This window comes from Heterodontus francisci, chromosome 2, assembly GCF_036365525.1.
Source record: "Heterodontus francisci isolate sHetFra1 chromosome 2, sHetFra1.hap1, whole genome shotgun sequence".
NCBI classification, from domain to species: domain Eukaryota; kingdom Metazoa; phylum Chordata; class Chondrichthyes; order Heterodontiformes; family Heterodontidae; genus Heterodontus; species Heterodontus francisci.
The window spans coordinates 30,475,147-30,497,848 of NC_090372.1; the positions used below are offsets into that span (position 1 = coordinate 30,475,147).

The 22,702-nt window shown below is 43.1% G+C and overlaps 1 protein-coding gene across 2 annotated transcripts in view; it reads right to left on the minus strand.

The window, feature by feature from the left end:
- Positions 1-22,702, minus strand: part of LOC137379383 (uncharacterized protein C7orf57-like) — a 124,597-nt gene that overhangs the window by 79,568 nt on the left and 22,327 nt on the right. For both annotated transcript variants that reach the window (XM_068050127.1, XM_068050117.1), the window contains exons 3-4: positions 11,945-12,136; positions 1,649-1,751 (exon numbers count right to left, since the gene is read on the minus strand). In XM_068050127.1, coding sequence (XP_067906228.1) covers positions 1,649-1,751; positions 11,945-12,136 — 295 coding nt within the window. The remainder of the gene's footprint in view (positions 1-1,648; positions 1,752-11,944; positions 12,137-22,702) is intronic.

Consider the following 22,702-nt stretch of genomic DNA (forward strand, 5'->3'; position numbering starts at 1 on the left):
ATAAGTGCAATTTTCCAATCTAAAGGGAAGGTTCCTGAATCCAGAAAACTTTGAAAGATTATAGTTAGGGCATCTGCAATATTCTGACTTACTTCGTCTTGGGATGGAAACCATCTGGTCCTGGAAATTTCACACTCTTTTATGCTATTATTTTCTTCACGCTTCTGAAACTGTGCACCCTAATAGGCCTGGATGTCGACTTTATATGGATGGGTAGATGATTGAATGCCATAAATTCAGTGGGACACTAAATGGGTGAAAGTATTGAGCAGTAGATGTCGGCACATTTTTCCAATCAGTTACACCCACTTTGGGCAAAGTCAAAGCTCCCAGCACTGGGCAAAAAAGACAGGGGGAATCCCCATATCAGCAATTTTTCAGACCCCCGGAGCGATCTTCCTGTCTTGGGTCAAAGTTTAAACAGACAGGATCTCCATCCCTGAAACTTAATAGGAACCGGGATTCCGCCTCCAAGAGCTGCCGGCCAATCAGAGGGCTGGCAGTTCAACAGTATCGGCAGCGCCACTGGGAGAGGTGGCCACTGCCAGTACTGCAGAGGCCTCGGACCCAGGCGCAGCATTGGAGCCCCAGACCCAAGGTATGTGAGGTGGGGTTGCCCGGGCCGGTCTGGAAGGCCCTGGCGAGTGGGGGATGGAGGGGTGGGGGTTTGGTCCAGGGAGAGGGAAGATCCTTGAGGTAAAGTGGTTCCCGGGGGGGAGGGGTCCTCCATGGGTCACAATTGGCCCACAAAGGAGGGACCCCACGCCCCCAAACCCGCAGGGAGGATGCCTCATTTTCCAAAGCATTCTCCCTGCATGGCTGAGGTCCCCCTCCCAACAACCGCTGGTAAGATCTCAGCAGCAGCAGGAAGAGGCTCAATTGGCCATCAATATGCCATTTAAGGGCCTCAGCTGGTCTCTTGGCGGGAAGGCCTATGTTGGCCTATCCCGACCCCGGGAAGATCAGGGCGGGCAATTCCGTGTCGGGTTCCTTGGAGGCCGCTGCTGCTCCGAATCTCTGCCCACACTCCCCCCTCCCAACCCCGCCACGGAACCCAACGTTGGGCTGGGAACAAAATCCAGCCCTTTATGTCCATTAATCAAGCATCATTGAGTGAAAAACCTACATAAGGGTCCCTACCAAAATATTTAAGTTGCCTTTTCTTTAAAATGCTGATGCACCTGCTGCACATTTCCAGCATTTTCTGGTTTAAATTTCACATTTTCAACATATCATTCTTTCCTTTTTATCTGTTTATGGCTCCTTCACATTCCTCATTTTTTTACTTATTGGTTTTCTCTTTCTTTAAGTTTCTCTTCTTCCATGTTACAAAACATTATCCATCTAAAAAAGGCAGACAGGTAACGTTGCTGATTGCCAATGCCACAATGAGTTGTGCAAGTACAGCCTAGATTGACTCATCCAGTACCTGAAGGTGCATCCACCAGATATCTGAAGGTGCATTTGTTTTATATTGTACATTTTCACACAACTGTCTGAAATAAAGAGGTTAATATTCATACAATATTTATCCTTCCATTAGACTTTAACATTTTTCCATCCAAAATAGGCCAAACATGTTGCTGAACTTCTACATTGCTCACAATTCAATACCAAAGATTGTACAAATAGATACGTGTATACTTACTCCTTGTTCTTGGAAGATGGCGGTGCATGCACGAACCATTCTGGTTGTGAGCACGGAATTGGGGATGACTTTCTTGGAGGAGGGGAATGATGCCTCAGTAAATCTAGTTATTTGTGATAACAAAAAGACCAAAAAATTAATTAAAAGATAAGAATACTACTTAAGATTCAATGTTTTTAAACTATAAACTCAAATCTGGATCCTGCACCTAGGCATATCTGATTACAAGAAAATCAGCTGGACAGGACCACACAGCTGTAAAGAAGCATGCCTAATTTTTTAAAATCAATTTAAAAGAAAATTAAAATGAAAGAAAATTGAGTATGTTTCCTTCCTTCTTGATGTTCCTATTTTCGCTATCCAATATTCCATCCCAGTCCAAGCCAAGGAATAGAGTTTTATTTCCCGGGTGCCATAGAGTTTTGATTTTTTTTAAAAAGCTAGGAGGTCTCTGTGTCTTTAAGACTGAAAAAAAAGACTGTGAACAGTGATTTTTGGTGACATTTGGTGTTTGGAGTGAAGGCTGCAAGGCAATTTGTATCCAAGCAACAGGAAGATTTTATGACAGACTTCTGTGGAAAGACTTTAGTTTCAGTTCTGCAGAGGGAAAAAAAACAGCAAGCAGTGGCTGGAGCTGTGATTTGCTGATAGACCTGTTACGACCAGGTCAGAAAGAGGTCTAGAGTTCCCTTTCAGCCTTCACCTGGTCTTACTGTAACAGGGTTTTATTTTTTTACACACTGTGTTTTAGCTCCCCCTTGGTGAATCGTTGATCACCGCTTTCCAATTATAAGGCAAAGACACGAGCACAAACAGGCTTTCTTAGGTTTAAAGAAGAAAGGTGAAATTTTATTAAACTTAAACTTAAAACTCTAATCCAGTTAACGCCAATGGATACATGCCGCGCCCCACGCTAGCATGCATACGCGATACGCACATGCAAATAGAGACAGGAAAGAGCAGAAGCAAATTAAAGTGGAAAGGTTTGAGGCAATCTCTGATGAGTTTTTGTTACGGGTCTTCGAGCTCACTGTAGAGTCCTTGTTTGTAAGTGGATCTTGCTTCTCGTTGGAGACCAGTATTCTTCTTAAACCTTGTTCACTGTAGGAGCATGCCTGGGCAAATTTATGGAGGTTGAGAGTTGCCCAGTCGTCAAAACCCCCCTCTCGGCCTTTCTGGTGGGGTCCAAAGGAGTGCAGCACACGACGTTTGGCACCAGTATGGCTGCAGGAACTGCCGGAAACATGCCAAAGGTGACACATGACCGCCTACGGGGTTCCGCTCCGGATTTTCTGTTAGGGTTTACTCCCTTAGCCTTGGTCTCTCCCGAGACGCCCACAAGGCAGTGGGGTTGTTGGGGCCCCTACACAGGTGTAGGATGGTGCCGGTGGGAGGAGGGGATGCAAGGGGGAGGGGTAGAGGGAGGGGGTGGGGGGGGGTGCAGGGGAAGGGGGTGCGGGGTGAAGATGGTGCGAGGGGGGGGCGGGCTGGGACGGGGTTGTGAGGGGGTGAGCTGAGAGGGTGGAGCAGGGAAGGGGACGGGGGTGGGGGGGGGTGGAAGGGGGGTAAAGGGGGGGGGAGGGGGGGTGGAATCTGGTGCAGGTAATAAGCCATTTCCTCAGTGCCCACCATCGACGTCCGGAAAGCTCATCCACGTCCTTCGGGAGGTGAAGCATCATTTGGCAGACTTAGAGGTGATTACATTTGCTAAGGGTTTTTTTTTTGCAGTGGTTTAAATAAAGGCATGCAGCATTGCCGACAGTGCGCTGCAGATGCTCTCCGAGCCATCTCCCGCGGGCGCTTTGAAGTCAAAGAAATCAACAAGCGCATGGGTAAGGCTTCCACTGCTATGTTCAGACTGGCCAAGAGAGTGTGGGAAAATGGCGCACTGACACGGAACACAAAAGTCCGAGTGTATCAGGCCTGTGTCCTCAGTACCTTGCTCTACGGCAGCGAGGCCTGGACAACGTATGCCAGCCAAGAGCGACGTCTCAATTCATTCCATCTTCGCTGCCTTCGGAGAATACTTGGCATCAGGTGGCAGGACTATATCTCCAACACAGAAGTCCTTGAAGCGGCCAACATCCCCAGCTTATACACACTACTGAGTCAGCGGCGCTTGAGATGGCTTGGCCATGTGAGCCGCATGGAAGATGGCAGGATCCCCAAAGACACATTGTACAGCGAGCTCGCCACTGGTATCAGACCCACCGGCCGTCCATGTCTCCGTTATAAAGACGTCTGCAAACGCGACATGAAATCGTGTGACATTGATCACAAGTCGTGGGAGTCAGTTGCCAGCATTCGCCAGAGCTGGCGGGCAGCCATAAAGACAGGGCTAAATTGTGGCGAGTCGAAGAGACTTAGTAGTTGGCAGGAAAAAAGACAGAGGCGCAAGGGGAGAGCCAACTGTGCAACAGCCCCAACAAACAAATTTCTCTGCAGCACCTGTGGAAGAGCCTGTCACTCCAGAATTGGCCTTTATAGCCACTCCAGGCGCTGCTTCACAAACCACTGACCACCTCCAGGCGCGTATCCATTGTCTCTCGAGATAAGGAGGCCCAAAAGAAGAAAGAAACTGTAGGAGACTTTTCCTTCTTGGGGTTCATGTGTCTTCAGTCGGTTTTTGGAGTTCCGTGACAAAGAGATGGGAGCAGACAGGACAGGAGAGGAGGTCTGCTTCAGTCCAGGAGCAAACAGCTTTCTCTTCCAGTTCAAACATTGTCTCTACAATTTAAAACTCCCCAAGTTGGCCAGCAGGATAGTCATGTGACTGACTGGTTTGACCAGGTCTGTTCTGTGTATTGTGTTGGAGCAGGGGGATAGCTCCTTTGTTCCAATGCTGTCTGTTAATATGCACAAATGTCTTTCCAGACAGAGGCCTGGCAACCCCCTGTAACAGGCCTTCTCTTCTTCCCAACAACAATTTGAAATTTTATGTCCTGTGGCAAAATTAATGTACCTCATTCTTTGCAGGTGGGGGGCCTGTATGACAGACCAGAAAAAAGCCCTATTCTCTCTGAAAATCAGCTTTGCATTTCAAGGGAAAAAGTACTACATTTAAGGTGAGGTTTTGACCTATTTGAAGAGAGGGAAAATTACCCAGGAAAAAGAGGAGTTGCTACATTCTGTGGAGAAACACTCCTTTGCTGAGAGGAAGCCTGTATTGTTGGAGGTAGCAAAATTTCCTATTGTCTCCTTTCTCTGGAAAACTTCTGCCTCAAGAGTGAGTCCTGTGGCCTTTTGTATTTTTGGAAGTTCCTGAAATCTCAAGAAAGTTTCTATTGTTAGACTGCTACTTGAAAATTTAAATATACCTGTTGCTACAACCTGTTGCTGAAAGATCTGTGTGATGCCTTCTGCAGGCAAACTACCTTGAACACCTACCCACCATAGTCTGTTCATTAATTTCACCTGGAGAGACATCGAGTGGCATCTGACTATTCAACTCTGGGACACCTCACTGATCCAGAAAAATATTACCCGAAATTACAACCGAATTATTTTATTATTCCTAAAAAACTGTCGTCAAGTCAATATTTCTGTTTTCCCCAGTTAACTGTTGGTAATTGAATGTATGTGTGTGCATGAGGGTTTGGAAGATTAAGGAGTTATAAAGTCTTTTCATACAAATAGATTCATCTCATTATCATTTAAAACTTGGTTTATTAATAAATAGTTAATTTTGTTGCTGTTTAAAGAAACCTGGTTTGGCGTGCTTTATTCTGGGAATAAATAAAGTGATTAATTTGGCTATTTTTCCAGTAAGTGGGAAACTTTACTAATATGCTGTGACCTGTGGAGTAGGGGGACTGAATTAACAGTACAACATAGTCCCACCTTGGTTGTAACACAGGCCATAAATATGGCATGGGTGCACATCTGGTGCTTGCCTGCCCCTTGCCAGGATCAAGCGCCAGCAAAAGAGGCTGGTAATTGAGTGCACCTGGAAGCCTATGAGGTGGTATTTACATAATCAGGTTTCCAAGATCAAGGCCTTCTGACTCCTATTAGAGCTAACAATGATCAAAGGCCCTGACTACGACAAAACATCCAGAGGGATATGAAAATTAAGTTATCCTAATTTGCCGGTCTTTGGCTTGCTGCCACACCCCACTGGGGCTCCCAGTGACAGTTCCTTCAGATGTATGAGGCAGAAGGCCAAGAACTTTTCCTCCTACCTCATTAGCATGATTGCCTCCATTACAACAGTAACTACACCTAAAAGAAAGTACTTCATTGGCTGTAAAGAACTTTGAGATGTCCTGAGGTCATGAAAGGCACTATATAAATGCAAGGATTTATTTTCTTCTTTCTTGCAATAGGCTTAAGCCCACTACAGGTGTAGGCCCAGCTCCACCATCTCAGGGAAATGATTATGCTCTTTGAGGGAAGATAAGGTTAGTGGTTTCAAGATGACAAACCTGACAATAGAAGCTTGGAATCAAGTCAGACCTCTGTGTCAGACTTAGTTATCTCATACTTGAACCATGCATGTCTGAAGTACAAAGGCACTATTAATATATGACCATCTAGTGTGACCCAACAACAGAACCTGAAGAGGCAGACCTGCCACTGCAGAGTCGAGATTCTACCTATGCGGCTCAAGGAAACCCTGAAAGGCAAAGCCCCAGTAGATAAGGGCGTCCTAACTGGAAAAGGCAGCAGGTAGCAATTCTGAAAGCTGCTAAGTTTCAAGAGGTTAAACTCCAGTAGTGTCCCCACATTCACTTGATGGACCCCAAGCCTAGGCTCTGTTAATGCTTGCGTAAGTTCTCTGGGCTTAGGCAAGTGGGATGTATTCCGATAGGGAGAGTGTGTGCACTCCATATTGGGAACACAGTGGGGGTAATTTTTTCTGGATACATTAGGCACCAAAGAACCTCCATGATGGAGTCTTAAGTGAAATGCCAGTTTAGCCCTTGTTTAGTGTAGAACGCCAACTTGGTAAAGGAGTTGAAGCTTGCACTAGCAACAGCCTTCCAGATAGACATTAAGGGTCTGATTTCCACTGAAATTGCCTGCTAGCACTCATTAAGAAGCTATATAGCATTTTGGTGGATAACGCTTGGCCTTAACAACCAGCTGATCGGGAGTAAATAATTCATTGCAGAGGATTTCGAACACTACTTAAATGAGCACTACTTAGGATGCAGAAGCAGCTTGGGTAGAGATGAGAAATGATAAGGGCAAGAAGTCACTCGTGGGAGTGGTGTACAAACCCCCTAAGAGTAACCACATGGTAGGACAGAATATAAAGGAAGAAATAATGGGAGCTAGTCAGAAAGATACAGCGATAATCATGGGGGGTTTTAATCTACAAATAGACTGGAAAAATCAGATGACAAAGGTAGCCTGGATGAGGAGTTCATAGAATATTTTCGGGATAGCTTCTTAGAACAGCACATTCTGGAGCCAACCAGAGAGCAGGCTATAGCAGACTGGTATTGGGCAACGAGATAGGATTAATTTGATGACCTCATAGTGAAGGCGCCCTAGGTGGCAGCGATCATAATGTGATTGCATTTTGCATTCAGTTTGAGGGAGAGAAGAATGTGTCCAAGAATAGTATTTTAAACTATAAGGACAATTATGAGGGCATGAACCGGCAAATTGGGTTAAGGAATAGGTCAATAGAGATGCAGTGGCATACATTTAAGGGGATATTTTAGAATACACAGAATAGATACATTCCAATGAGAAAGAAAAATTACAATGGGGGGAGGGACCCACTATCTGTGGTTAACTAAAAAAGTTAAAGAGAGTATTACACTTAAAGAAAAAGCATACAATTGCACAAATCAGGTGGCAGGTCAGAAGATTGGACAGAATATATAAAACAGCAAAGAATAATGAAAGGATTGATAAGGAGGGAAAAATTAGAGTATGAGAGAAAGCTAGCTAGAAATATAAAAGCAGATAGTAAGAGTTTCTTTAGATATTTTAAAAAGAAAAGAGTTAATAAGGTGAGTGTTGGTCCTGTGAGTCTGGGGAATTAATAAGGGAAAATAAGGAGATGGCAGATGAATTGAACAGATATTTTGCATCAATCTTCACTACAGAGGATGCAAGTAACATCCCAGAAATAGCTGTAAATCAGGAAATGGAAGGGAGGGAGGAACTCAGAAAATTACAAACGCCAGTGAAGTAGGACTGAGCAAAGTGAGAGCTGACAAGTCTCCAGGTCCTGATGGACTTCATCTTAGGATCCTAAAAGAAGTGGCTAGCTAGTGAGATAGTTGATGCATTGGTTTTAATCTTCCAAAATTCCCTGGATTCAGGGAAGGTTCCATTAAATTGGAAAATAGGCAATGTAACTCCTGTATTCAAAAAGGAAAGGAGACAAAAAGCAGGAAACTACAGACCAGTTAGCTTAACATCTGTCTTAAGGAAAATGTTAGAAGTTATTATTAAAGATGTTATAGCAGCCCACTTAGAAAAATTCAAGGTAATCAGGCAGGGTCAACATGGTTTTGTGAAAAGGAAATCATGTCTAACCAATTTATTGGAGTTCTTTGAAGAAGTAATATGTGCTGTGGATAAAGGGGAACCAGTGGATGTACTGTACTTAGATTTCCAGAAGGCATTTGATAACGTGCCACATCAACGGTTATCGCAGAAAATAAAACTCATGGTATGGGGGCAACATATTGACATGGATAGAAGATTGGTTAGCTAACAGGAAACAGAGAGTAGGCATAAATGGGTCATTTTCTGGTTGGCAAGATGTAACGAATGATGTGTCACAGGGATCGGTGCTGGGGCCTCAACTTTTTACAATTTATATAAATGACTTGGATGAAGGGACCGAAGGTATGGTTGCTAAATTTGCTGATGACACAAAGATCGGTAGGAAAGTAAGTTGTGAAGAGGACATAAAGAGGCTACAAAGTGATATAGATAGGTTAAGTGAGTGGGCAAAGATCTGCCAAATGGAGTAGAATGTGAGAAAATGTGAAATTGTCCATTTTGCCAGGAAGAATAAAAAAGAAGCATATTATCTAAATGGTGAGAGATTGCAGAGCTCTGAGATGCAGAGGGATCTGGGTGTCCTGGAGCATGAATCACAAAAGGTTAGTATGAAGGTTCAGCAAGTAATTAGGAAAGCTAATAGAATGTTATTGTTTATTGCAAGGGGAATTGAATTCAAAAGTAGGGAGGTTATGCTTCAGTTATACAGGGTCATTATATAGGGTTATACAGGGTCATGTGGTCAAGACCACATTTGGAGTACTGTGTACAGTATTAGTCTTCTTATTTAAGGAAGGATGTAAATGCTTGGGAGTAGTTCAGAGAAGATTTACTAGACTAATACCTGAAATGGACAGGTTGTCTTATGAGGAAAGGTTGGACAGGCTAGGTTTGTGTCCACTGGAGTTTAGAAGAGTAAGAGGCGACTTGATTGAAACATATAAGATCCTGAGGGGTCTTGACAGGGTGGATGTGTAAAGGATGTTTCCTCTTGTGGGAGGATCTAGAACTAGGGGCCACTGCTTAAAAATAAGGTGTTGCTCATTTAAGACAGAGATGAGGAGAAATTTTTTCTCTCAGAAGGTCGTGAGTCTTTGGAACTCTCTTCCTCAAAAGGCAGTGGAATCAGAGTCTTTAAATATTTTTAAGGCAGAGGTAGATAGATTCTTGATATGCAAGGCGATGAAAGGTTATCGGGGGTAGGCGGAAATATGGATTCGAGGTACAATCAGATCAACCATGATCTTATTGAATGGCAGAGCAGGCTCAAGGGGCCGAGTGGCCTGCTCCTAATTTGTATGTGTGTAAAGCTTTATCACCTTTTACTATTCACCTGCTGCTGGAGGTATCAATAGGACTTTTGAAACACATTGGGAGACTTTCTGGGACACTTCGTCAAAGCTTTACCAACACTCTATCAACATTTACTGCTGAAATTTTCTGAAGACTTCACCTAAAACGAGTAAGTGTTGTGCTACTCTACCTAATTGGACACCTTTTTGGAATCATAAGTAGAATGAAAGTGCTTGGTCACAGGCATCTTGCTAGGGTATCCCTTGGTCTGCAGGTGGAGTGGGGGAGCATATTAGACCAGGAAGAACAGCGCTAGCTGTTGCAGGAGAGAGGGACAGGAGGGTCAGGTAGATTCCTTGCCCCCTGCAGGTACGGGACACCCATCCGCCTCTGGACGTCCTCCACCAGGACTTTCACTGCCTCGTCTGAGTGCGGACTCTCAGTCGCTGGATTTAGAGACTGTTGCGTTTCCATGAATTTCAGACACCCAGCTGAACACAAACAATGGGCTGAAAGACTTTTACTTGTTCCGTATTTTCTCTTCCTTCATTTCATCAGAACCCCTAATTTTGTTACAGAATTGTAATACTGCAATTTGTTCCAGTTCAATGGTTATTCCATATACATGTATATAGTGGAAAGCCATTTAGCAAAACACTATCATCTGAACTGACTGATTTGTAAAATGATTGAATCTCCCAGCATCCCGTAATGTATAATGGCTTCATGATACTGGATATCAGGTTCTATGCTGAGTTAATATCACTTAATACAGTATTACACTAGATTTAATAAAGATCGCTTATCTAAAAGGCTCATTTATCTGATTGGGTGTGCTTCTGAAACTTTCAGATAAATGGCATCTCACTGTATTTGTACTTTTGTGTATGCGTGAGAGAGAGAGAGATTTTCATTCAGAAATTATACTCAAATACTTAAAGGGTTAAAACAGATATTCTTGTACTGAAGAATCAAAGATTCTTATTTGCTGCCTATCAATCTACATAATTTCCATTAATATTATTTTTTCCAGCTTCATTTTACAGCTTCATTAGTCCTAAAGTGCAGCCAAATTTAAACACTTCTCTCCCAACCACAGATCTGGAATTATAATAGAGCCTTATAAACATCACAGACATAAAAGGGTTGATTTTCTGCGTCGTCTCCCACAGTGAGGCACTCAGTCCACCATGAGTGCAGAAAATCATTTACAAACGGCATTTACAGTGGGATAGATACCTTGGCCAGAGCAAGGACTTGGAAAATCTACCCTAACATTTTTTTAAATCATCCAGATGCCAAACTTGGGAATTGAATTTCTTCAATTCAATAAACAGATAATCTGCAGCAGATTGAAAGGACTGCTTTGCCATATTTTCCATTCCCATCTGCAACTTCACTGACTGAAGGAACTATAGCACTATCTTTGGCACAGAAATTAGGAACATACGCCAATGTCACTAAGACTATTTTGGAGTTTAAATATGACCCCTCCCCCACCCTTTGCTTTTTGGGTAATTACTGTTTAAGGGATAGAAAAGTAATGTATAATGCCTCAAACCTCTGTATTTCATGTCAGTGCTCTTTTATATTCTTTGCAGGAATGAAAAATTAGTCCAACGATGGCAGATCAATTCTGCCACCTGCTGGTTGAGAAACCATCATGCGGTTGTATCACACTCCTGCATTGGTGGTTTGGCACTGTTATTTCTTTCTCCCTGCTAAATACTGAGTCATTACAGACACTCCTGTGTCCTATCTGTAATGATGTCAAATCTCCACTGTTTCTTTATAATTTAGACTTTAGGTCTGTCTTTGTATTTTTGCGAGTATTCACTGGCTGGTGTTGTCTGGTCAAAATAGACTAACTTATGCTGCACATGAGGATGAAAATATTAGCAGGCAATTCAGGTTGTCCTGTCCTGCCACTGAGACTTCTCAGATCAGACTACTGCTTAGATGAGCAAAACTGAACAGTTGAGAGAAACTGCCTCTTAAAATCATCAATTAATCGAATTTCACATAAATTATGTATACAATTTATTGATGTAAACCATGAAGCTGTCATGCAATTAAACTCATTAGAATTAGGTCCTGTTTCTTTGACATCCAGAAATCTACTGTACTAAACTTCAAATTAAAGATATCATTTGCACATTACAAAAGGGAACCTATTCATCAAATTAATTTCCCAAGTTGTATGTTTAAACTTCAATAGTTCTTTGTCTGTCTACTTTCTACTAATTGGTGAATACAGTTGTTCCTAGATTTAGAAACCACTAAATTTGATTATTGTTAAGATCTTTGTCTCACAAGGTCAACTTAACTTTTCATTTATCCATTATTCACATACTTAAAAGACGTCCAAAAGCTGTTCACCAAATTCTGTGGCGGGAATCTAGGAGTCATCATAAAGTTCCAATTTCGGTGTCATCAAAAGAAAATGTTGTACAATTCTTGTCTGAAGTGATCTTATGTGTGGGGTAAACAATTACTCAAATCAAGCATCAGGTAAAATACTTGTCCGCTTACCTGCCCTGCCTCCTTGTTTGGCTAATTTTACATAGTCTGAGTCTGTGTCCCTAATCCATAATCTACGGCTGTCAAAGGTGATCTCCTTATGAGGCTCTGCAAGCTTACTCAAGCCTGGGATCTGGGAAGTTGGTGGAAGCTGTACTTGACTCTTTTCTGTTTTTGGTTTCTGAGGAATGTGGTAAAACCAGTCTACAAAAAGCAAAGAATGTTAGAACATTGTAGCACAATATTGTCAGAATTCGTCCCTAGCTGGGCCGTGACAAATTTCAAACAACTTGAAATGGCTTTCTGTTATCCTGATAATTACTCATTATGTTAGTTTTGCAACAAACAATCTTACTATTGTGCCAGTGGTAGCACATTCACTTCTGAATCAGAAGGCTGTGGGTTGAAGCCACACTGCAGAGATTTGAGCACAAAATCTAGGTTGACACTCCAGTGCAGTATTGAGGGAGTGCTGCACCATCAGAGGTGCTGTCTTCACATACGAACATACAAATTAGGAACAAGAGTAGGCCCTTGAGCCTGCTCCACCTATGAAGAGAGATTGGGGAAACTGAGCCTGTATTATTTAGAGTTTCAAAGAATGAGTGGTGATCTCATTGAAACCTACAAAAGATCTTATGATCTTTCAGATGAGATGATAAACCAAGGCTCCATCTGTTCTCTCAAGTGGATGTAAACAACCCCTATTGGAATAACAACAGGTGTCCTGGTCAATGTTTATTGCTCAACCAATAGCACTAAAACAGATTATCTAATCATTATCATCATTGTCTTTGTGGGATCTTGCTGTGTACAAATTGGCTGCTGTGTTTCCTACATTACAAGTGACTATATTTCAAAAGTACTTTGTTGGCTGTAAAGCACTTTAGCACATCTTGAGATTGTGAAAAGGAGTATGTAGATGGAAGAATTTTTTTCTTATTCTATTTAAAATTATTACCATAAAATCTGGTGTAGAAAATTGTTCATTTTGCCTAGTGTCAGTTGAAGCTTCATTAAAGACATGAATTCAAATCTCAGTAAGATGACTTTTAATTAATTATTTGCCTGTTTATTATAAAGCTGTAATGACTTCACTCAATTGGATTCTGGAACTTTATTATAATCCTGAAAATATGCAATATAAGACAAATAACAAAAAGAAATACACTTTTTTAAAAATCCTGGCTGTATCAGTTTTATTACATTTTCTTCAAAAGCTTTAATGTACAACGCTATTAAGTATCTCTTGGATTGGCAGCAGAAGGGAAGGATTTAATTCCTGAATAGGCAGAGTACAAAATCTGCAACTAACTTTCAATGTTATGTTAGCCTTTATCGCAACAGGATTTGAGTACAGGAGTAGTGAAGTCTTGCTTCAATTGTATAGAACCTTGGTTAGACCACACCTGGAGTAAAGTACCTTTACCTTAGGAAGGATATTATTGCCATAGAGGGAGTGCAATGAAGGTTCATCAGACTTTTTCCCAGGATGGCGGAACTGTCTTATGAAGAGAGATTGAGGAAATTGGGCCTGTATTCTTTAGAGTTTTAAAGAATGAGTGGTGATCTCATTGAAACGTACAAAATATTTAAAGGGATAGACAGGATAACAGGGATACAGGGTAGTTGCATTTAAGATGTTCCCCCTGGTTGGGGAGTCTAGAACCAGGGGACACAATTTTAAAATAAGGGGGAAGCCACTTAGAACCGAGATGAGGAGAAATTTCTTTACTCAGAGGGTATGAAGCTTTGGAATTCTCTACTCCAGAGGGCTGTGGAAGCTCAGTCATAGAGTATGTTTAAAGCAGAGAATGACATATTTCTAAATACCAATGACATAAAGGGATATGGGGATAGTGTAGGAAAAGGCATTGAAGTGGATGATCAGCCATGATCTTATTGAATGGCATAGCAGGTTCGATGGGCTGAATGGCCTACTCCTGTTTCTATGTTCCTAATTGCTCAAAATTGCAGGACAGTATATTACTATGCAAATAAATTGTATTTTATGAAACAGATTATCTTCGGACTCATCAACGGATACACAAGAATTGACATTTCTGCCAACCATTGGACTAGATTTTCCAACCACTCTCAGTTAACGAAGAAAATCAGTACCTTCAGGTAAAATGATACATTGGGACCCCGCTATAACGCAATCCATATCTCGAGACCGTGTTATAGGTGAGAGCACATTATTTCATAGCTGTGTCTTTTGCTGGTGCCTAGCATTCAGGCTTGAGCCTACCAGTGTCAGGGCCAATATGCATGCATATCCCTACAGTTTCTAGTCCTCGTGCTCCAAAATAAATGAATAAAACAGGGGCTGTGCAAAATCAACAAAATGATTAAATATCTGCTTTTAATTTTTCTTTTTGAAAGCGGGGTGGCTGTGTTCGTAGTGGGCAGAGGTTTGTGGCTGCATTTACAGCATGAATATTTCGGAGTCCAAGACAGACTGGAAGGATATAATCAGAGCCGAGGCTTGAGGCCTACTTACCTGGGAGCTGGACAGGCATCAGACCTGTGAGGCAACAGCCTGGAGTGTGATACTATAAATCAGAGCCAAGGCATGAGGCTTACACTTACCTGGGAGTCGGAGAGGCATCGGACCTGCAAGGAAACAGCCCGGAGCGGGAGACTATAAACTGGGACCAAGGCTTGAGGCCCACACTTACCTGGGAGTTGGAGAAGCACACATTGGGAGCTCCTTGGAATCAGCGCGCACTGAGTTTGAAAGAAATCCTTTAAGGGGGGTCAGTTAGCTTCGAAGGCTAGTGAGTGATGCAAAAAGACACCAACAGCGTGAGTTCAATCCCCATACTGGCTGTGGTAGTTCATGGAGGCCTGCCTCCTTGCCTTACCCCATGTTTGTGGAGCAGCGACCCTCAAGCTATGCATCACCAACTGTCTCTCACAAATGGAAGAGATGCCAATGGTCCTTTGGAACAATGGTGGCAACAACAACATTCCTTTAAGGCAAAAGAACCCAATAGGGAAAGCAAGTCAGCTGTGGCTAAGATAGGAAGTTAAAGATAGTATTAGATCAAAGGGGGAAGCTTATGAAGTGGCCAAAAATTATCATAAGCCAGAGAATTTTAGAATCCAGCAAAGGAGGACCAAGGAACTGATAAAGAAAGAGAGAGGAACTGATAAAGAAAGAGAGAATAGAATATGAATGTCAACTAGCAAGCAATATAAATACAGATTGTAAAAGCTTCTCTAGGTATGTAAAAAGGAAAAAATTAGCAAAGACATATGTGGGTCCATTACAGGCAGAGACAGGAGAATTTATAATGGGAAATAGAGAAATGGCAGAGAAGCTAAATAATTACTTTGCGTCTGTCTTCATGGAGGAAGATACAAGAAGTCTCCCTGAAATAATTGAGATTCAAGGGTCTAGTGAGAATGAGGAACTGAAATAAATTAGGATTAGTGAAAAAGTAGTATTGGAGAAATTATCGGGACTGAAAGTTGACAAATCCCCGGGACCCGATGATCTTCCATCGTAGAGTGTTGAAAGAGATGGCTACAAAGATAGTGGATGTATTGGTGATCATCTTTCAAAATTCTATAAATTCTGCAATGGTGCCTGCAGAATGGAAGGTTGCAAATGTAACCCCACTGTTTAAGAAAGGAGGGAGAGAGAAAATGGGGAACTACAGACCTGTTAGCCTGACATCGGTAGTAGGGAAAATACTAGAATCTATTATAAACGATGCGATTACTGGACACTTGGAAAACAATGGGCTGATTGGGCAAAATCATGGTTTTATGAAGGGGAAATCTAGAATTTTTTTGAGGATGTTACTAGCAGAATGGATAAGGGGAAACTAGTGGATGTGGTGTATTTGGACTTTCAGAAGGCTTTTGATAAAGTCCCACTTAGGAGGGTACAAAGCAAAATTAAAGCACATGGGTAATATAGTAGCATGGATTGGGTAATAGACAGAAAATGGAGAGTAGGAATAAATGGGTCATTCTCAGGTTGGCAGGCTGCCACCAGTGGGGAACCGCAAGGATCAGTGCTTGGGACCCAGCTGTTCACTGATATCAATGATTTGGATTGTAATATTTCCAAGTTTGCGGATGACACAAAACTTGGTGGGAATGTGAGTTGTGAGGAGGATGCAAAGAGGCTTCAAGGGATTTGGACAGGCTGAGTGAATGGGCAAGAACATGGCAGATGCAATATAATGTGGATAAGTGTGAGGTTATCCACTTTAGTAGGAGGAACAGATGTGCATTTCGTAAATGGTGAGAGATTGGACAGTGGTGATGTCCAAAGGGACCTAGATGTCCTTGTTCATTAGTCACTGAAAGCTAGCATGCAGGTACAGCAAGCAATTAGGAAGGTAAATGGTATGTTAGCCTTTATCGCAGGAAGATTTGAGTACAGGAGCAAAGAAGTCTTGCTTCACTTGTGTGGAGCATTGGTGAGGCCGCACCTGGAATATTGTATGCAGTTCTGGTCCTCTTGCCTGAGGAAGGATATACTTGCCATAGAGGGAGTGCAGCTGAGGTTCACCAGACTGATCCCTGGGATGATGGGATTGTCCTATGAGGGAGATTGAGGAGACTGGGCCTGTATTCTCTGGAGTTTTGAAGAATGAGAGGCAATCTCATAGAAACTTACAAAATTCTTAAAGGGATAGACAGGGTAGATGCAGAAAGGATGTTTCCCCTGGCTGTGGGATGTAGAACCGGGAGATACAATCTCAGAATAAAGGGAAGCCATTTAGGACTGAGATGTGGAGGAACTTTTTCACTCAGAGGGTGGTGAATCTTTGGAATTCTCTGCCCCAGAGGGTGGTGGAAGCTCAATTACTGAGTAAGTTCAATACAGAGATCGATTGATTTCTCGTTGCTAATGACATCAAATGATATGGGGATAGTGCGGGAATATGGCGTTGAGGTAGACGATCAGCCATGATCTAGAATGGCGAAGCAGGCTTGAAAGGCTGAATGGCCCACTCCTGCTCCTATGTTCCTATGTCCGTGGCTGAGTCATGAATTTTATCAAATTTTCATGGTGCAACATGTTGGTGCCTATCCCTGATTCCAATAATCAACTGCATCTCCTCTAAATTGTGGTTAAACCATTCAAATTTAAAGTAGGCAGCTTTATAAAAGTTCTCTTAGCCCAGTTTTGCTGGTTAAACACAATTACTCCTTTACTCGCCATAAAACACAAGAAAGTTTTCTTTCAGCTCCCTTAACCTTTGCATGCCATTGAAGGGGAATATAGCCATAAAAATAGCTCCACAAACTCTTCTCATATTCCTCTTCTATACAAATTAGGGCTTGCACACCAGGGACTATGATAACACCAACATCCACTAGCTAGCAGGATCAGCAGCAACCTACTGCCAGGTCCCACTGATCTACATGTGGAAAGATGCATGAGCAATATAAATCAATTGGTCCTTCCTAGTTTGATTGGAAACTCAATGTAAAAAGAAGCTAAATCTCATGAAGTAGTGCTTGCTGACCTACATTGACTCCCAGTCTAATGATGCCTTGATTTTAAAATTCTCATCCTTCTGTGCAAATCCCTCCACCACCTCACCCCTCCCTATCTCTATAACCCCTCCCCTCTAGCCCTAGAGCCCACTGAGATCTCTGCACTCCTCCAATTCTGGGCTCTTGTAAATCCCTGATTTCCTTCACCCTATCATTGGTGGCTGTGCCTTCAGTTGTTTAGGTCCTAAGCTTTGAAATTTGCTCCCTAAATCTCTCTTCCTTTAACACATTCCTTAAAATTTACCTCTATGACCAAGCTTTTGATTGCCTAATGTGGCACAGTATCAAATTTTGTTTAATAACTTTCCTGTGAAACGCCTTGGGACATTTTACTACATTAAAGGCAATATATAAATGCAAGTTGTTACTAAACTTGAATACTACAGGCGGATGCATCAAGTGGCATTATTTAAGTATGGAATGGAAAAGGGCAGGCGGCCAATTAAATCCACTCACAGATCACGTAAAATGTTGAATTATTGTAGACTGTAACCAACCCATTTGGTTATCAACTCCTAAGGGAGACAAACAACTAACAATTGAAACTTCTAAGAAGGCAAAACTTTTGTGAAATATGTCATCGTCCCTTGAATATAACCAAACAAAACTCCAGAAGATTAATACAACCTAAACATGACGGTGCACCAAATCATTGTGCAGCTAGGATGCTTCTAGATGCCAATTATCATGAATTATACATTGTACTTTCTATTGAGGTAAATATTCTGATTTTCAGTCCAATATACATTTGTTTAAATAACAGCTGATCTAGTTGTTGTAGGTGCACCTCATGAATAATTCAAAAAAGGGTTTCCTCTACATCTCTTGGCCACACCTGTAAGGAAGCCACTCTACACTAATGTTATTTTTTAAAACTGTTTTTATTATTTAATAACTCCTAGAAAGTATTCCAGTCCTAAGTGATTTGTCATAACTCAAAACAACAGTCTGAAGAGTCAAAATAGGGAATTGCTGTTCCTCATCTGCAGACTGCGATGTTTGTAAGTCATTTGTAGCTTCACACATTTCAGTTTTTAATAATCTTCGCAGAGATGTAAATGCACCAAAGTCAACCAAACAGCAGTATAGATGTTGAAAATCAACACTTTTCTTGTTAGAGTGTAATTGAGGCATTTGCTTTTTACTGAAATTTATTTTGTCATGCTGGTGTAATTCATTCATAATCTCTATACAGAGAATAATCATGTACAGGCATGATTGAGGAGCAGTATTAGTCAAAATTTGAGTCTACTACATATGCCTTTCTCTGCTGCTTATTGCAGCATATAAATCAATGTGTTATAACAGCATTATAACAGCGGAAACAAATCAATCCAAGAATTAAGAAATGCAAGCAATATGAAGAAAAGATGACTTGATTGAAATGTAATGATGTCAGAGATACATAAATTCTAAGATGACAACAGGTTTTTCAATGTGGCCCAGTGCAGACTGCTATAGCACTAATGTCAAATGTTATCGCATAGTTTCTCTATTGGAAGTCCAATTTATATGTTAAATGAATCAGCAGTGCACTTAGCAAGAATGCCATTGGCCTGGATTTTAGCCAACAGGCACATTCTGGCCTAATTTTGTGCCCACGGTGGGGTTCCTGGCATTGGGTCAAAAAGGCAAGAGGAATCCCTCCATTGCCAGCTGGAGCCCATCCGGAGCAATTCTAATTAATTGGCCCAGCGCTGGGATCCCCGTCCACTTAAAAAACATCCAAGAGCTGCCAGCCACTCAGAGGGCCAGCAGATCAACAGTATCGGCAGCTCCACTGGGAGCAGTGGCCACTGCCAGTACTGCAACAGGCCTTGGACCCAGGTCCAGTGCTGGAGCCCGAATCCAAGGTGAGTGAGACGTGGCTGCCAGGACAAGACCAGCAGGCTTCAGGGATGGGTTGGGGGGGGTGAGGGTGGATCAGGGAGCTGCAGGTTTTCCCAGTGGGGGCCCTCCATGGGCTACAGATTGCCCACGGAGGAGGGCCCCTCCCCCAAGCCCGCATGAAGGTTGGCTCATTTTAGTAGGCAACCTCCCCACCGCTCCCCACTGCTGGTTAAATCCCAGTGGTCCCAGTGGCAGCAGGCAGAGACCCTTAAGTGGCCTTTAATAGGCCACTTAAGGGCTTCAATTGGCCTCTGGGCAGGAAGGCAGTCTTCGGCCGATCCCGTCCCTGACAAAATTGCATTGCGACAGGGAGGCAACAGGCCCTACACCCCCCCACCCCCCCGCGCCCCCCCCCCCACTTCAATTCCATGGGCCCCTCGCCTCTGAATCCATCTCGGAGGGGGGGGGCCATAAAATTCAGCCCTCCATGTGGGATGGGGGGCTGTTCTGAGATTGGGAAACCCACAAGAATGAGTTTCTGTCAGTTTCCTGTCCACAGCCAGCCTGAGTAACAGGCTGGAGTCCTGTCAGGTAGGAAAGTTTACAGCACAAGACCACAGGGCTGGGAGCAGATAGATCAACTCGGAGCAGGAGTGGGTGAGAGCAAGTGCGCAGAGGTCCCATTTGTGGGACCAGATGGTAATTGGGGAAGGAGTGGGAGCATATTGTTGTCTGGGGAGGGGTCCGATGGTGATCAGGCAGTCATATTGCAGGAGTGGCCAATGGTTGCAGGAGAAGAAGATGGTGGTCAGGAGGTCTGATCACAGGAGTATGGGGGTCTGTCTAATGGTGTGAGGGGAAATATAGAGATCACCACCAGGAGGGTGTTAATGGGTAGCTTGTTGGGCCTGGATAAAACAATCCTGCTCCTCCTGGCCCACAATCAGTGCTATAAGTGTATTTATCTCATGGATTTAGTCCCTATTGCCTCCTTTCACCTGCCAGATTTCCCAAGGCAAAACAAAGTAAAATTAAATAATCATTTCTGGTCATCAACCTGAAACGTAGGTGGAATTTTTAAAACTTAGTCTTTGCCGAAATGGCGGGACCATTAACGGGTCGGGATCTTGTTGGATTCTTTAGTGAGTTTTGCCGTGACTCTTTAACTGAGCCACAACATTAGCATCCTGCTTCCAGGTTCGCCAACCAGTCAGGGAGGTGAGCAGGATCATGTACTGTATCTGTCAAAAGAAGGATTTCAAATTAAAGGAACCATAACATGGGTTACAAGGGCTCACCTGAAAATGGATTTTTGGGGCTGCAGCAACTACAGAATTGGAGAGGAAACCAGGTAAGACTGCTCCCCTGTGTCTCTCACTCTTACCTGGAAGTCCTGCCACAGGATCTGAGGGACAGCAGTGAGATGATCTTTCCCAAGGATAGAAGGAAGAGGACAACCTCTCCAACCAAGCAGGCATGGATGCAAGTGACCAAGGAAGTCAGCAGCAGAAGTGTGGTCCCTCCAATCTGGCGACAGTGCGCCAAAAGAATCAAGAGCCTCAGGAAGGTGGGAAAGGTGAGTGGCATAACACATTCGATGCCAAGCCCCACACTCTGACTTTCCAGCATCCTCCTGCACAGCACACCTCAGACCAACACACAGTGCAGCTCCACTCATTCCTCTCTCTTCAGGCACCTCACATTCCCATCTAAACAGCCAACACTCACCCTCATCCTATTGTCTTCTCACGCCTATGCCTCACAGTCATTCTACACAAACGTTGTCCTTCCCTGCTCTTCACACAAGCCTTTACTAACACCATAACTCTTTGCTTTCTCTCCTTGCGGAAAAGAACACATAACCTCAGGGGGAAAGGCAGCAACCCGGGGAAGTGACAGCTACTGGCAATGTGTGCCCACCTGACCCACTGAAAAGGGGGTCTTTTTCCAGGAAACTGCAGATGTCAATAACTGGTGCTCACACGTCAAGAGAACTGATCCGCTGCCTGTAGACCCTGTGTTGGGTGTGTCACGACCAGGTGAGGAAGGGGTCTTGGGCTCCCCTCTCGCCCCTTTCCTGGTTTGGCTGTAACAGGGTTTAACTTTTAAAACACAGTGTCTTTAACTTCACCTCAGTGAGTCCTTGCTCACTGGTCTCTAATTGTAATTGTAAAGGAACCAATCAGACAGGCTTTCTCAGGTTTAAACAAGAAAGGTGTAAATTTATTCATCTTAAACTCTAACTCAGTTAAAACTACTAAAAATACGTGATGCAACCACGCTAGCATGCATACGCGATAAACACACACACAAATAGATGCAGAGGAGGAGAAAGAATTAAAGGGGAAGGTTTGAAGTAGTAGATGGAATGCAGTTACTGTTTTTAGTTTTGCTGTGAAGTCTTTGATTGAAGTTAAGTCTTGCAGTTCTCGTTGGGGCCCAGTGCACACTTTCAAACTTGTTTAACTGTGTTAATTAATATGCTTCGATGTGGCAGGTGTGGTTTCTGTCACAGGGGTCCCCCTCTGTCCATCCCCTCTGCCCTGTGGAGTGACATGTGGCTGAGGAGAAGGCAGCTGGTGCTGCTACTGGTGTTGCTTTTGCTGCTGCTGTTGGTGTCAGTGTTGCTGCTCCTCTTGCTCTTTGTCAGAGGTGCAAGGTAGTTTTGCATAAACTGCTCCCCTGTCGTGGTGAAGGCTGGCAGCAGGGAAGTGCAGCTGAAGGTGAGTGAAGTGCAAAACAGGTAAAATGACTTCCAAGAAGTTGGCAATCACCCGTCAAGCTCTGAAAGCACTCACTGAGAATGAGTACTATGAGCAACAGCCTCTCACTTGGCCATGACTTGAGCTCTTCAGTTTCACTGACCATAAGGCTTCCCAGCCTGTCAGTTTCAATGAAGAAACATTCCCAGCTGTGTACTGGCCTGGGTGAACCAGGTGAGTTCCACACATCTCGGGAAATAGGTCTACTGCCTTTTAAATCCAGTATCCTTGGTTAAAACTGAACTTAATCGCTTATTAGAATATTTAAATGCCTCACTGACTGCTTGCCTTCAAACCTGCCCGGGTGAAAATGGGATCCTGACATAATGCCAGTGTTAGAGGATTTAACTCCCCGCATGCACCCAAACCCACCTCCCCTTGCCTGTAAAAATTCCACCCATTAACTTTGTTGCTCTCTCCACAGATGTGCCTGATATGCTGAGTATTTCCAGCATTTTCTGTTTTTATTTAAAATTAAATAATATTGATCAAACTGGCAAATTGATAGCTGTTGTATTTAATTTTAAAAGTAATGGGGTAGCAGTAGTGGATTTGGACACATTTGAAGAAGGTGCAAGTGCTGAAGCTGCAAAATATATTTTCTAGGATGATCTGAGCACATTCACAACCCAGAAATTTTACTTTTTGACAT